This window comes from Ochotona curzoniae, unplaced genomic scaffold (genome assembly GCF_017591425.1).
Source record: "Ochotona curzoniae isolate NIBS_2020 unplaced genomic scaffold, NIBS_Ocur_1.0 contig_2210, whole genome shotgun sequence".
Lineage (NCBI taxonomy): Eukaryota > Metazoa > Chordata > Mammalia > Lagomorpha > Ochotonidae > Ochotona > Ochotona curzoniae.
In genome coordinates this window covers 53,203,866-53,219,638 of record NW_024465369.1, presented here as the reverse complement: position 1 = coordinate 53,219,638, position 15,773 = coordinate 53,203,866, and the positions used below count along the sequence as shown (strand labels likewise).

Sequence of the window (15,773 nt, the reverse complement as noted above, 5' to 3'; positions counted from 1 at the left end):
GTGTTTGAGCCCCTGTAACCCGATACGGGAGACCTAGATGAGACTCCTGGCTCTGGGCTTCTGCCCCGCCCAGCCCTAGTTGCTGAGGCCGCTCAGGGAGTAAACAACAATCTCTCTGTCCCTGCCTCTCTGTAACTCTGCCTTTTACATAAATAAATCCTTTTTTTAAATAAAGAAAAAATAGCTAATTTATCTATTGTGTAAAACATTTCCGATGATCATCACCTTTTCTTGTCTGAACTTTAAATTGTATTCTGTGGAGTACGAAGCAGGGCAGAGAGGAGGGACTTTTTCTCTTTGATTGTTTTGACCTATACATAAGAATAGCTGTGATTAAGCGCAGAGCTACAAAGCTGCAAGTTAAAATTTCATTCTTTAAAAAAAAAGGATTTATGGGCCCGGCGCGGTGGCGCAAGTGGTTAAAGGTCCTCACCTTGCACGCCCGGGATCCCATATGGGCGCCGGTTCTAATCCCGGCGGCCCCGCTTCCCTTCCAGCTCCCTGCCTGTGGCCTGGGAAAGCAGTCGAGGACAGCCCAAAGCTTTGGGACCCTGCACCCGCGTGGGAGACCCGGAAGAGGCTCCTGGCTTCGGATCGGCATAGTATCGACCCGTTGCGCTCACTTGGGGAGTGAATCATCGGACGGAAGATCTTCCTCTCTGGCTCTCCTCTCTGTATATCCGCCTTTCCAATGAAAAAAATAATAAAAATAAATCTTTAAAAAAAAAAAAAAGGATTTATTTATTTTTATTTGAAAGATAGATTTACAGAGAGGAGAGACAAAGCGAAAAATTTTTCATCCACTGATTCATTCCCCAAATGGCCACACAGCCAGAGCTGATCCAATCTGAAGCCAGGAGCCAGGAGCTTCTTCCAGGGCATTCCCATGCTTTAGGCCATCCTTCACTGCTTTCTCAGGCCACAAGCAGGGAGCTGAATGGGAAGCGGAGCAGCTTATATGGGATCCCAGCATTAGACAACTGAGCCATCACTCAAGGCCCTAAAATTTCCTTTTTTAATGTTATATTTAAGAAACAAAAATTCATTTCATTTTTTTTTTGAAAATAATATGTTTCTTTATTAAAAAGAAAAAGGCAGAGCAACAGAAGTTTGTAGAGAAGAGAGAGTTCTTCCACATGCTGGTGTACTTTCAAAATGACCCTCACTGCCAGAGCTGGTAGGTCTCCTACTGAGGGGGCAGACGCAAGCACTTGAGCCATCATTCTCTTCCTTCCCAGGCACATTAACAGGAAGCTGGATTTGAAGCCAAGTAGCAAGGAGTAGACCCAGCACTTGGGAACGGGAGGCAGGCAACACAAGTGGCAGCTTGACACCTTGCACTGCACAAGGAAATGCTCATTGGCATTTGATGTGCAAATCTTAAACCATGGCAGTCCATTAAGTATCTGAAGCAGGAGTCTTTCTGTGTCACAGTTGACTAGGTAATTACAGAGAAGTGACTAAGCAATTAGAGATAAGCCCACTCTTTGGAACCAGCCCAGTAGTAATCCAGCTGATTCAGATTTTTGCATTTTACTTAAACCAGATTGTCCCTTCAGTTCAGCAGCAATATTTATTGTGCCTACTGTTTGCAAGACAATATTTTATCCCCAGGGCAGACTCTGCTTCTAGAAATCCATATTCTGCTTGGAGAGACAACATATTTATGAATAACGAACACAGAACAGATGGTGACAAGTTTGCAAAGAGGGGCTACAGCACACAAGAGGACTTCAAAAACATTTGTAGAAAATAGAATTAAATGGGGATCAGTGCTGTAGTATAGTAGCAGGCTAAGCCTCTGCTTACAGCACTGGCATCCCATATGGGCACCTGTTCAAGTCCAAGCTGCTCCACTTATCATCCAGCTCCCTGCTTCAGAACTGGGAAAGCAGTGGAAAATGGTTCAAGTCCTTGGGTCCCTGCACCTATGTGGGAGACCAGAAGAAGCCCCTGGCTCCTGACTTCAGATTGGTTCAGCTCCAGCCATTGTGGCAGTTTGGGGAGTGAATCAGTTGATGGAAGATCTTTCTTTGCCTCTCCTTCTTTCTCTGAAATCTGTCTTTCAAATAAAAGAAAAAATAAATCTTTAAAAGTAAAACAGAATTCAATAATAAGTTCATTTTTATGCTAACCCATTTTGAGATGAGATCTATGAATTCAGCTTATCTTCAATAAGTTCGTGGATATGTGTATTGTGAAAAAATTCATATATTTCAAAAACTTTGCATCAAAATGAACATTTTTAAGTACCTTGATGCACTTTCAACAGGGGTGATGTTGCCTCAAAAGGTTGAAAATCGCTTGTGCCAGCAAGTCACTATTAACTATGACAGTGGTTTATGCTCTGCAAAAGGCCACACACAGACATACAGAATATTTTTTACAGCAAAATTCAATAAAGGCGCAAGTGCAGGTGATGCAGTGAGAGAATAGGAGGTAGTGTGGAGAGTGTCCAGGGAGGCTGAGATGCAAAAGCAGCAGGTGAGTGTGGTAGAGGACAGCAGCAAGGGCGGGCAGCAGGGAAGAACAGAGCTTCTGAGAGCACGAGGCTTACATTTTTATTCATTTACTTTTGTTTGAAAAGCAGAGAGAAAAATAGAGAAGTCCGCCACCTGATGGTCTCCAGCAACAGCCAGGGTTGAGCCAGGTCCAGGCCAAGCCAAAACCAAGAGTCCAGAATCCAACCCAAGTGGCCAGCTGAGTGGCGGGGACCCACATACTTAAGCCATCTCCTGCTGCCTTCACATAGAGCATGTGAGGCAGAGATGCAAGCAGAGCCGGGACTTGGAGCCAGCTCTCAGAGCAGGAAAGGGCGCGTCCCAAGTGGTGTTTTTGACCCCTATTTTGTTTCTGCAACTATTTCTATTCAGTCTTGGGTTTTGTTTACTTTTGTTCTCTTTTGTTGTATTGTATTTGAAGGCAGAGAGAGACAGAGATGGTCTTGTACAAAACTGAATGCATCAGAATCTTAAGGCAAAATTTCCAATGATTCCTTCTTTAGATGCCATGAGTCATGAACTTTTGCTGTAGAGAAATAGACAGTTGCTTTTATTTTTTTTCATCAGTTTACACTACAATATCTAAACATTATAAACAAAAATTCTTAATTTGGAAGAGGCTAAATAAAAATCTAGACTTTCATTATCTAATGCACAGTTAGCCATTAAGGTTTTCTGATGGGGCCAGCATTATAGTGCCATGGGTTAAGTTGCCACTTGCAAAAGTGTCATCCCATATCAGAAGGCAAGTCCAGGTCCCTACTCCTCTGTTTCCTTTTTAACTTCCTGCTAATGTGTCTGGGAAGGCAGCAGTACTGAGTACTAAGCAGACATAAGTACTTGGGTCCTTGTCACCATGTGGGAGAACCAGATGGAGTTCTTGGCTCCTGACTCTGGCCTAGCCCAGACTTGGCTTTTGGAGCTATTAGAGCTATTTAGGGAGTGAACCAGTGGGTGGAAGCTCTCGCTCTCTCTCTTTCTGTGTGTGTGTGTGTATATCTGTCACTCAAGCAAATTAATAATGTTAAAACAGATGATAGGGCCCAGCGCAGTGGCGCAGGGTTAAAGTCCTCGCCTTGCACGCCTGGGATCCCATATGGGCCCGGGTCTAATCCCAGCAGCCCCGCTTCCCATCCAGCTCCCTGCCTGTGGCCCCTGAAAGCAGTCGAAGACGGCCCAAAGCTTTGGGACCCTGCACCCGTGTGGGAAACCAAAAAGAGGCTCCTGGCTTCGGATTGGCATAGCATTGGCCATTGTGCTCATTTGGGGAGTGAATCATTGGACGGAAGATCTTCCTCTCTGTCTCTCCTCTCTGTATATCTGCCTTTCCAATAAAGATAAAATAAATCTTAAAAAAAAAAAACAGATGACAAAAAAGATCAGGATCTCAATTTCCTTATCCATAAAATGGGGACAGTAGTATCTACTCATCCTAAGGGATGATCATAAGAAACAAGTCTGCAGGGGCCAGAGCTAATCCTCTATTTGCTAGCACCAGGATCCCATATGGGCGCCAGTTTATGTCCCAGCTTCTCCACTTCCCATCCAGCTCCCTGCATATGGCCTGGTAAGGTAGCAGAGGATGGCTCAGGTCCTTGAGCCCCTGTACCCGTGCAGGAGACCCGGAAGGAGCTCCTGGCTTCAAATCTGCTCAGCTCTGAAAGTTGTGGCCATCTGGGGAATGAACCAGCAAATGGAAGGTCTCTTTATCTCTCTCTATATATCTCTTTCTCTCTGTAAATCTGCCTTTCACATAAAATATAAATATTTTTTAAAAAGATATGCCAATACACACAAAAGGGTACTTAGTACCCTGAAAGCAGTACTGGACCTGGAGGTTATTGTGGTTTTTTTTTTGGCAGAACTCATATGTTTTTATTTTTATTTATTTATTTTTTATTAATTGCATTGCATTATGTGACACAGTGTTATGGGCACTGGGATTCCCCCCATCTCTCCCCGAATCCTCTCCCCATGGTGGATTTCTCCACCTTGTTGCATTACCACAGTTCAAATTCAGTTGAGGTTCTTTCATTGGAAGTATTTACCAAGCATAAAGTCCAGCATCTTATTATCCTAATGAGTTCAACGATTTCTTGTTGAGACCATCTCTGGTCTGAAGTTAAAGCCGGCAAATTATCATCCCAATCAATTAAAAGCCCCGACATAACATCAACAACAATTTACAACATTATGACATTAATTGGCATGGTATTGATTAACAATATGTTAATAGAAAAATGCGGGTTCTTAACTACATCCTGTGACTTTTTCTAAGCTTTCCTTGTTGTTGTCTGTCCATTCTAGGTTTTTTTTGTTTGTTTGTATGTTTGTTTTGAGGGGTTTCTGGAGTGATCCTAATGGTCTTCGTGAGAGAGGGTGGGGACCCAGAGCCAGAGCTAGGCGAGGACCAGAGAAAGCTCGCCTCCCTAGTCCCAAAGGCTGGAGGTTATTGTTACTAAGCCAAGAGATGCATTGTTCCTGGAAAGTCCCCGTCTTTTTCACAATAGTTGTTACAGCCATAGCAAACCTCTCCCTTAAGTGACACTGAACTGTAGTCTTCTTTTTGCTTTCTTATGACAAGCCTAGAAGAGAGCACTAGAGAGAAGAGGCATTTTCTGAGTGTCTCCTAGGTCTCACATCCATCAGGTGCAGCGTCTCATTGGCAGTTAGAACCGACTCAGGGCTCCCCCACCCTCACGCTAGCAACAGGGATTGTGTGCTGCCTTAGGAAAGGAAGGGGCCTGGGGTTCAGTCTGTAAGCCATCAACATAACACTCTGGTGACCATGTCCTTAACACATGGCCTTTGGTGTTAACCCAGCCATTACTCAAACTGTAACCCACACCTAAGCCATTTATCCCTCCCTCCAGCCACTGATAGGCCATCCTACTCCTCCTTCCCTCATTGCCTTGGAATCTGTTGAGATAGACTCTTTCATAATTTGCGGTTGCTGCCAGGCTCTTCCACAGCACAGAGAGATTAACTCCTCATCCACACTGCAAATTCCTTTTTATTTTAGACAAATAGGACCAGATTAAATTAAGAAACAACCTGGTGAAAAAAAAATTGTGTCTTTCAAAGTGGCTCCTGGTAATGTTTCAAACTCAAATTATGCATAAAAAGCTTAAAGCACACATGTCACCCTAGAAATATATCTTCAAATAAGTTAGACATCAAGGATGCTCCTGGAAAACGAGCATTTTTCGTTTCACCATTTCATGTCAAGTGGAGCCGTTGATGAGCTGTGATGAACTGTGTCTTAAAGGAGCGTCAGCACTGACAGTAGGACATACCACCAGGTGGTCCCCAGGATCCAGGAATGCCGCACTGGGAGGAAGTCTGTGTCTTGTACGGATGGTTTCCAAGAGTACTGCGCATCAAGGTCACTGGGGAAGCCCAAGGACATGGGTCTGGAATGACCACAGATTATCAGCCCAAGGACATGGGTCTGGAATGACCACAGATTATCAGCCCAAGCACATGGGTCTGAAATGACCACAGAATCAATTATCAGTGTTTGGGATGGGCAGAAAAAACTGAAAAGCCCGCCCTTGACCTAATATCACGTGCTAGTGCATTCAGACTTGCCCCATCCTATAATCAGTCGGAAGGAACAACCTGCCGGGTCACCCACCATCCCTCCAGTGACATGCCTCTTCTTTCTTTTTTTCAAGAGGAATGATTCTATCCCAAGCCCTCCTGCTCGTCTTTGCACATTTCTAGGTTTAAGGTATCTCAAGTGATTCTCTATCTGGATCACATACATATCTTGTTTTCATGTGTACTACCTCTTGACTTTGTTGCCTAAAAGCTATTCCCCATTCTGAGACATTTCCGTTCTGCTAAGTTCCACCCTACATTTCACTAAATGAGTGGAGAAAGTGGAACAAAGTCACAGGTGCTGTATGCGTTCCAGTGTCAGTGTCGGGAACTGTGGTAAACTCCTCATGGACAAGGACACATTCATCCTTCAAAAGGACCCTGATGGGAAACGGAGTCAGAGAACTTAAGGACTTTGACTAAAGTCGTTACTATTAGATGCAATAACAAAGTTGAGATTGGAATCCAAGAGCTAAGTGATTCAGAAGTCATTCAGTCTACTCAGAACCTCCAAAACACTTACCGCCTATTGTGCACATGTGCTAACCCCTTCCTGTATTTACTGATAGCTCGTGATGATATTGGTTGGTCCCAAAAGTTACCATATATGCGTGCCAAGTCTCTTGTTCCAATTCAAAACAAGATTAAATGAAAATGAGATTAGACTGAAGTAGTCCTTTAAAACTAAAAATATAAACTATGTATCGAAAAGAAGCATCTTCTTACTGCCACTTTGGGAAAGCCTGGCTGTTTCTCACAGTCCAGGATATTAGTGGCTTCAGGATTAGTGGCTTCAGCTTTCTGCACTGCCTTTGTCTCCTGGGAAAGAGCTAAACATAAGATAGAATTGATAGTAAGGTTTTGTTGGAGGATTTTGCATAATAAAAGTTGTAACTGAGCTGCAGACACTCCTTCCCATAAATCCAGGGAGACTCTGAAAAGCATTTCCCAGGAATCCGAGTCATCCTTGGCAAGGGCTAATTCGCCATGATAATAGCTGAAGAATACCAAGCGTGGACTGGAAAGAGGCATCTGAACATGACAGCAGCTGCAGCTGACGTCCCTCCGGGCAGTTACTCACAAGGCAACCCAAACCGATCTCCTTGTCAGGCAGATCTAACAGGGAATACCAAGACGCTTAAACCATACGTGTCTTTAAATGCTGGCTCATTAATCACTTTTTATTTGGAAGGCAAAGAGAGAGAATTTTGTTGCTGATCCATCTTTAGATGCCTACAACAACAGGAGGAGCCTGGAACTCCATGCAGAGCTCCCATGCGGGTGGCAGGAACTCAAGTGTTTGCATCATCATTTCGTGCCTTCCAGAATGGGCAGCAGCAGGAAGCTGGGTGGAAGCCAGAACAGCGCACACTCGAACCAGGCACCCCACTGAGGAATGCTAGAGTCCTGAACGGCAGCTCAGTGCCCACCAGAATCCTACTCTTTTAACTTAACAATCTCATCCTTTTTTTAAAAAAAATTATTTATTGTTTCTATTGGAAAGTCAAATATACAGAGAGAAGAGACAGAGAGGAAAATCTTCCGTCAGATGATGGAAGTGGCCGCAATGGCCAGAACTGAGCCTATCCGATCCGAAGCCAGGAGTCCAAAGCTTCTTCCCGGTCTCCCATGCAGGTGCAGGGTCCCAAGGCTTTGGTCCACCCTCGACTCTTTTCCCAGGCAACAAGCAAGGAGCTGGATGGGAAGCAGGGCTGCCAGGACATGAGCCGGTGCCAATATGGGATCCAGGTGCATGCAAGGCGAGGACTTTAGCCACTAGACTACCACACCAGGCCCCCTCAACAATCTCATTTTTGAGAATTATCTCCAGGAAATAATTTGTGAGGAAAAGTATATGTGTTTTTATAACTGTTATTTACAATTAGCAAGAAACCAGAGACAACTTTCTAATAAAAGGAAAGGTTTAGTAGATTTTGGGATCTTAATTCTTTGAGAAAATATGTAGTCATTTATGCATCATCAGAACATAAAGGAAGGCTTGTTTCAGCAAAAGGCGCAGAAGCTCAATGTATATATGCAGATATGCAGTGATTATAGAGATGTCCATACACAGCGGTTATAGAGATGCAAAAATACACAAAGCAGGAGACAGACCCAGAAAACATTGTGTCAGCATGGCAAGATTGTAAGAGTCCTAAACATTAAAACTGTTTTGTAATGACCATGTTCCTTTTTTTTTTTTTTTTTTTTTTGAGATTTACTTATTTTTATAGGAAAAGCAAATATACTGAGAAGGAGAGACAGAGAGGAAGCTCTTCCATCTGCTGTTTTATTCCAAGTGGCCATGGCAGCCAGAGCTGAGCCAATTCAAAGCCAGGAGCCAAGGGCTTCTTCCGGGTATCCCACACGGGTCCAGGGTCCCAAGGCTTTGGGCCATCCTTGACTGCTTTCCCAGGCCACAAGCAGGGAGCTGGAAGGGAAGTGGAGCAGCCAGGACATGAACTGGTGCCCATATGGGATCTCGGTGTGTGCAAGGCAAGGATTTTAGCCACTAGTCTACCGTGCCAGGTTCCATATTCAGTTTCTAGTGGCTTTTTTAAAAAGCTTGTTTTTCCAATTGTAATTTATACATAATCGTATTTCATAATTTGGGTTAGAAGATCATATTACAGAGGATACATGCAGAAAAACATATAAAATGTAGGCAATTACTAAATCACAAATACTAATGTTATTGTTTTATTTTGCAGTGAAGGGAATTTGGCTACAAAGCAGGTCGTATTCCTCCAGAGGCCAGCTACGTGGAACTCAGCTGCTCAGACACCAGAAGTGAGTAAGACTGTTGCTTTGGGAGCCGACAGGACACTCAGTCCCTGCGCTCTCGCGTCACTCCAGATGGTGACTGCAGATAAGGAAGTGAGTCTTAAGATGGAGACAGACCCCTGCATGAAAGAGAGGAAACTTGCCAGCCTTCAGGCAGCAGGAATCAGTTTTGACAGAGGCTAAGACTATTCCACTCCAAAACATGCCAGTTTGATTTAAGGCTTATTCTGAGCCAGAGACAACCAAGAGCAGGTATGAAAGGCATTCTTGGTCCTTCCTCCTTCTGCCAAAACGCAGGATCTAAATTTCACTTTAGAAACTTCTGTTTGTCAAGGTGTCCCCTCTCCCATGCCAGGAAGAGAAAATGCTTTCTCCCTGGAGCCAGCTCTCACCGACTGGAGTTTGCCAGAATAGGCCTGATCTCCTACCAGTGTCCCCAGAATATCTGCCATTCCATAATTCCCAGAAGACTTCCTTGGTCTAGTCACTCATCGCAATTATCATCCTTCGGTCGAGTAGTGCGTGAGCTCTCGGTCTCCTCCATCGAACTGCCTCCTGGAGGTCTCACAGTTTTTCTGTGAAGCTGCTGTGTTCATACTAAATCCACACTCGCTCTAAGTAACCTGTCATTCGTTAGCTGAGAGCAGTCAGTGCTGGAGAAGCTTGCTCTTCCCCTGCAGTGCTCGCTAAGTTGTGAGCGAATGTCGCTATCTTACAGCGCATCTAGGTAATCTCAGCCATCGTGACCTCCGACTACACTCTATTTTTTACATTATATCCTCAAGTTCATGTTTTTTCAGCGCCATCCCTAATCTCAGTTACCTAAATTTTACTGGATGTGTGACCAGAACCATTATCATCGAAAAAACTTAACTTTCAAAGCAAAAAATTCTCAAGTGGACCAGAAAATTAAAGTTGTTCATTTTTTTATGTGTGTGTGTGTATATATATATATATATATATATATGTATGTATTACAGTTCAAGGTTTTCTAAACCAATAAAGTTAAACTGACTGTATGTAATACAGCCATACTAAGTCTCAACTTAATTTTAGCATAAAGCTACTGGCTCAATATAAACAAGTAAAGAGATGGAAGTGTGAATAAGAGATGAGGAGGTCACAGGACAGAGAGAAGAGAAAGACTGCGTTTAGCCCTCAAGTGAAAACTGTACCCTTCCACCCCCAAAAAGATAGCTCAAGGTCATGACTACATTAGAAGAGACGCTATGAAAAAGCAAAGGCAGATGTAAGTAGAGAACATTCAGCAAAAATCAAATTTTTCTTCTGCACCAAAACAGACTTACTACTAAGTCATAAACAATTTTTTTTTATTTACTTTTATTACAAAGTCAGATCTACAGAGAGGAGGAGAGACAGAGAGGAAGATCTTCCATCCAATGATTCACTCCCCAAGTGAGCACAACTGCCAGTACTGCGCCGATCCGGAGCTGGGATCCAGGAGCCTCTTCCGGGTATCCCACATGGGTCTAGGGTCCCAAGGCTTTGGGCCGTCCTCGACTGTCTTCCCAGGCCACAAGCAGGGAGCTGGATGGGAAGTGGAGCTGCCGGGATTAGAACCAGTGCCCATATGGGATCCCGGGGCATTCAAGGCGAGGACTTTAGCTGCTAGGCCACGCCGTCGGGCCAGTCATAAACAATTTTTTAACCTTCTAAAAATGACCATCACTTTTGAAGGAAAGATCACCAGAAATTCAGCCTGATGGGGTTGTGATTAACACAGGGCCTAGAGTTGTGTTTGCTAAGATGGGAACAAGTTCACCTGCTTCCTAGTCTCCTCTTCGTGTTTCCAATTCCCCAAAATACCATAGGCCTTCCCGAGTGTAAGCACTGTCCACAGACTAACATTTCTTTGAGTAATCTTTATATAGACACTCATTGCAATATAAAATTCCTGGTTCACTTATATAATGGAGATTTATACAATATATGTATGTTGTACAAATATTTATTATAAATTATTTATGGTAATGTGAGATATGAATGTATATATGATATATACTTATACAGTTGGTTTGTATCAATGATAATGCCAGAAATAATATATTTTATTGCTTAGAATTCTGTTTCTAAATGGTTTTACTGTTTCTTCATTAGACAAATGTTTTCTGACAAAACCATCCAGATTGGGAGATCATTTCCGGATAGAGTGTGTATACCGAGAGCTATAACAGCTAAAACAAAAACAGATTCTCTAGAGGAGATAGTTTGTTCTTCTGTTTCAAAACGTAGTAATACTTTTGGGAAAGCAACAACAAGTTAATTTGTCTGTTTATACATATTTTTGTGAAGCTTAGATTTATGATATGCCTTGGAAATGGTTTCTGTAGTCCTAGGTCCATCATGGTGCTATGCTTTGTACTTTGAAATCAGCTGTTGCTTGGGAGGGATTAATGAAAAGCTTGCTTCACTTAGAAAGTTTTTTTCAAAGCTGTTCCAAAAACAGTTGGTAGAAATTTGAGACATTACAACTGTTGCCCTCGGATTATCAATTACTTTTTATTAAGATAACACATTTCACAGGCTGGTAGAAATTGCCCTAGAACATGACCCTTGAGGGGGGGGAATGTCTTCTTTCTTTATTCTTCATTAGTCTCTTAAGACCAATGTCCATTTATATTTGTCCTATCCAACTGCACTCTAGATAGAACCATACTTTTTTTGCTAAGTCTATCTCATGCCTCTGTTGTGGGAAAAGAAATTGAGAATTACACAATGAGAAATGTGTATTGTTGGAATTTTTTACTTTGTAATTAATAAGACTTTCTAGGACCCGATATATATTTTACAAATGTATTTTACACAGTACTCTAAATAACTTAAGAAATTTTTAAATGTGAAAAATGGTAACTCAAAATTAATATTTCTATTTATTGCCTCTGTTTATTTTAAACTATTAAAACTAAAACATTTTAAGGAAAAACCACAGGAAAAAATCATTTAGTGAGGTTAGGTTACAAGTTCTCAGACCTAACACCAACAGCAGAAATCTATCTACAAAATTGGGAAGTTAAAGTTTAAGTTTTGCTCTGTGAATGACATTGTTAAGAGAATGAAAGAACATGCCACAGACTGAGAAAAAAAAAAACTCATAGATCAAATATATGATAAAGAACTTGTATTCAGAATGTATTAAGAACCCTCAGGGTTCAATTATGAGTAAACATTTGGCCCAGTTACACGGTAGCTGAACGGTTTGGACACCTCGCCAATGAGGCTATGCACTTGAGAACTGAAGTAGCGCAAAATGATGTTTAAATAACTAGTCACTAGAGAAGAGTATAAATGAAAGCAGTACTTGGATAATACCATTCACCTATTAGAATGGCTAGAACTAAAGATACCAAGAACTGGTAAGAGTAAGGAGAAGCCAAAACTCACAAACATACAGATGGACACACAGAGAACACAGCCTCAAAAACAGAGCATCTTATAAAGGTACACACATGCTCACTCTCTGACTCAGTAACCCCGCTCTTGTTTACCCTAGAGGCACCAAAAACTGGCGTTCACTCAAAAACCTATACACAAAAGTCTATAGAATTCCCATTCATCATTGCCAAGAACCAGGAACAACCTAGATCTCTCCAGCAGATGAATCCGTGAACAACTGTGGTGCCCACACACACACACACATACACACACACACACCCTTGATCTGTACAGCACCCTGGATTATCTAAAAGGCATTAGGCTGAATAAAAGCCAGTCTCAACATTCACAGCCTGTACTGTCCCACCCATATGACATTCTCAAAAAGATGAACCTGTGATGTAGAGAACAGATTAATGGCTGCCAGGGATCAGAAGTGGAGGAGAGAGATGATGTCTGTGTGGGTGTGGATTTGGGGGTAGTAGAAATGCCCTTTGTGGTTACACACATCTATACGTGTGGAAGAGCACGTAGAACTGTACACCCAAAAGTCACTTCCACTATATGAGTTTTATGCATACAATTTTAGATCTTCTGCTTTACAATTTACCTTCTCCAACTAAAGTCTCCTTTCTAATGTTTGAAATTTGCATCTGGTGGCTGTTTACTTATTAACGGTTATCTAAAAGTGAATTGCTATTATTATGAATAGCCTCCATTTTTTTAATTTATATTTTATTTTATTTTATTTTATTTATTTATTTATTTTTAAATTTTGACAATCTTTACAAATTTAATTGGGGTAAAAAAGGTTCAAGGCCTAAAGGGGGATATAGAGGAAGAAGCCCCACCCAGTTTCCCGCCCACCCTAAGTCCCGGATGTGGGGCATGCTCTGAGATACTCGATCAAGTGGTTCCAATAGTTCACCATTCATGGGTCGCTGCCAGTCTCGCCACTCCAAGCATGATGTGGTCATTGAAGAGTCCATTGATTGACACAGTCCCTTCTAGAGTCTCCATTTGTAGCCTCCATTTTTTTACTTTTAAAAAAATCCTCCATGTGGATAGGAGAGTTGGCCTCCAAGAGAGTATACAAAAAGGAACTAACTGCAAAATTTTCCTTTGGTTTTAGCAATGGTGCCTGTGCACAGCACCCTCACTTTCCCACTCTGATTCCTTCGATGCGCCCAGTTGAGCGCCATCACTCAAGAGTTAATGTGTTTCATGCATGTGGGAAAGGGCACCGCCAGCCAGGCTAGACTCAGGCTAGAGACAAAACCACTTAGCAGCACCCAGGGCCAGGCAGAAGGTGCCACTGTCCTACCAATGCTTACCTGACTGAGAGCAAATGTGTCAGACTCCCTTGCTGACACCAAGTTCAGTCAATTTGGTGGATTAAAATGGAAGGGAAAGGATGCAAGATTGATATTTCTGCTTCGTTGGTACAAGGGTACCCATGGAAATCATGACCACCATGCAAACTATTTCTAACTTAGGAGCCCAAGGGTGGGAGTTGGCTCAGGAAGGGCCCACGGGACATTGTTTCTCTTCAGCTTGCCTACAGCCCCCGGGAATTTGACCAAGAACAGTGAGCTGTTCCAAAGTTGCCAAACACTCCTTTCCATGCCACACATGGGAAGCTATGTCTTCCTAAGCAGAAGAAATCACAAACGAGGTGACATTCCACAGTGGTCCACCCAGACGAAAATTTGCAAACCTCAGGTTGGCAAACATTTCCAAGACCAATCTGAGCATCTGACTTCTTTTTTCTAAAAGTTTTAATAACTTTGGCTCTTACAGTTAGGAAAATGCGGCCTTTGTGCCCAGCTAAGAGATTTTGCAGTGAACTCTTGATAAACTGGCGTTCGTTCAAAAGAAGCTCAAAGTTGTCCACGATTCCTGTGTGCCGCTATGCACAGGTGATAAGGCTACAAGGTGGCTGTTGAATCACACTTTCTGATATTTACATCTCAGCCAGCACCAAGAGGAAAAAATGTATTAATATCTCCACCTTGTCCTTCCCACCTAAATATGATGTCAGCATGTTTCTCTGGGGGAGAAGTCCCTGAGGACCCCACCCGTGGATCCAGCCCACCTGCCCAGAGAAACCTTGGGAAGCAGAGAGAGGGCACTCCTCTGACGTCAGGGGAGAGGTGGTGCTGAGCTGGGCTCTGAAGCAGAGAGAGGCCGCTCCTCTGACGTCAGGGGAGAGGTGGTGCTGAGCTGGGCTCTGAAGAAGAGAAGGATTTGGAAGAGGCAGCATGGGGCATTTCAGGGAGAAGAACAGGTGCCCGCACAGAGGGACAAACACCCCCGCCTTCTAACTCCTGGGCATCAATCTCTTGTATTTCAGAGGAAAGGCAGCCGGCATTTGAAAAACGAAGACAGAAGCAAAGTTCCCAGCAGGAGTGTGGGCTCAGACACGGCCTTGTCAACGACCCCGGAAAGCAGACCTCTGCCAGGGGAATGCCTCCTCTCCCGGTCCAGAGAATGTTGGACCAAGGAGGGGCAGCCAGCCCAAAGCAGCCATTTCTCCGGCTTCAGCAGCAGCGACAGTGTCCTCCGGGAATTGGATGAGGGACAGTTTGACCAAGAGGATGGAGTGACCCAGGTCACTTGCATGTGAGCCACAAGGTGAGGCTACACAAGGCCCTGTAAATCAGTATTAAAATAAACACCAGCAATATTGTATTACTTTCTCTGCATTTATGCAATATCTTAAAATTTTTCCATACCCAGGCTTTCCTGTAATCTATGTAAGCTTTGGCTCAACCTCCCGGACAAGAAAGGATTACCAGTGTATTTGTAAATTTAGAATCCTGTTTATGTTTCCTTCAAGTACAACATCTGGTTTAGGCTATTATGCAATGACCTACTTCCATTTATCTTGAATGTACAAAGTATACAATTCCTGGTGAAAAGATTGACTGTCTTAACCAGTCCATTACCTACTCAGATTTCTCTCTCAAGGTGTCACAGTTTACTTAAGATAAAAAATAATCTCCCTTCCCACCATTCTCACCACACACGGACTGATTACTGAAAACAAACATTTATTCCCAGAATATAATTCAAATTTTGACTATGGCATGTAACTATAAAGGAAGTCCCAATTTTGTTGAACTATTCCTTGAGAAACAAATCTGAGCTGTATGTTTTGCTTCGAAAGGGTCCCATCACCAGCCCTGTTCTGATTCGCTGAACCTAACTAAACATTGTGGCCCCTAAGAACAGAGAAATAGAACAGTGTCTCTTAAAACCGTGTGAAAATAACTTACAATGCCTGCATGTAAAAACTTTAGCAGACAGAATTTTCATTCTTTTAAATTGCAAACACCATGCAAAGGAAAAACATCAGCTTCAACTAGAAACTGAAGCTTTTTACATGTCTCTAGATTTGACTTATGCTTTTATTTTGACTTGCTGAACCCTCAAGAATGGGAACTGTAAGGCCTGCAGGAGCTTCTACTCCTCAACATACGCAGTGTATGG

The 15,773-nt window shown here is 42.8% G+C and overlaps 1 protein-coding gene across 1 annotated transcript in view; it reads left to right on the top strand.

The window, feature by feature from the left end:
* Window positions 1-15,149, top strand: part of RFTN2 (raftlin family member 2) — a 66,591-nt gene extending 51,442 nt beyond the window's left edge. Inside the window, exons 9-10 of the mRNA XM_040971936.1 lie at window positions 8,816-8,894; window positions 14,635-15,149. Coding sequence (XP_040827870.1) covers window positions 8,816-8,894; window positions 14,635-14,907 — 352 coding nt within the window. The 3' untranslated portion in view covers window positions 14,908-15,149. The remainder of the gene's footprint in view (window positions 1-8,815; window positions 8,895-14,634) is intronic.
* Window positions 15,150-15,773: the final 624 nt, after the last annotated feature.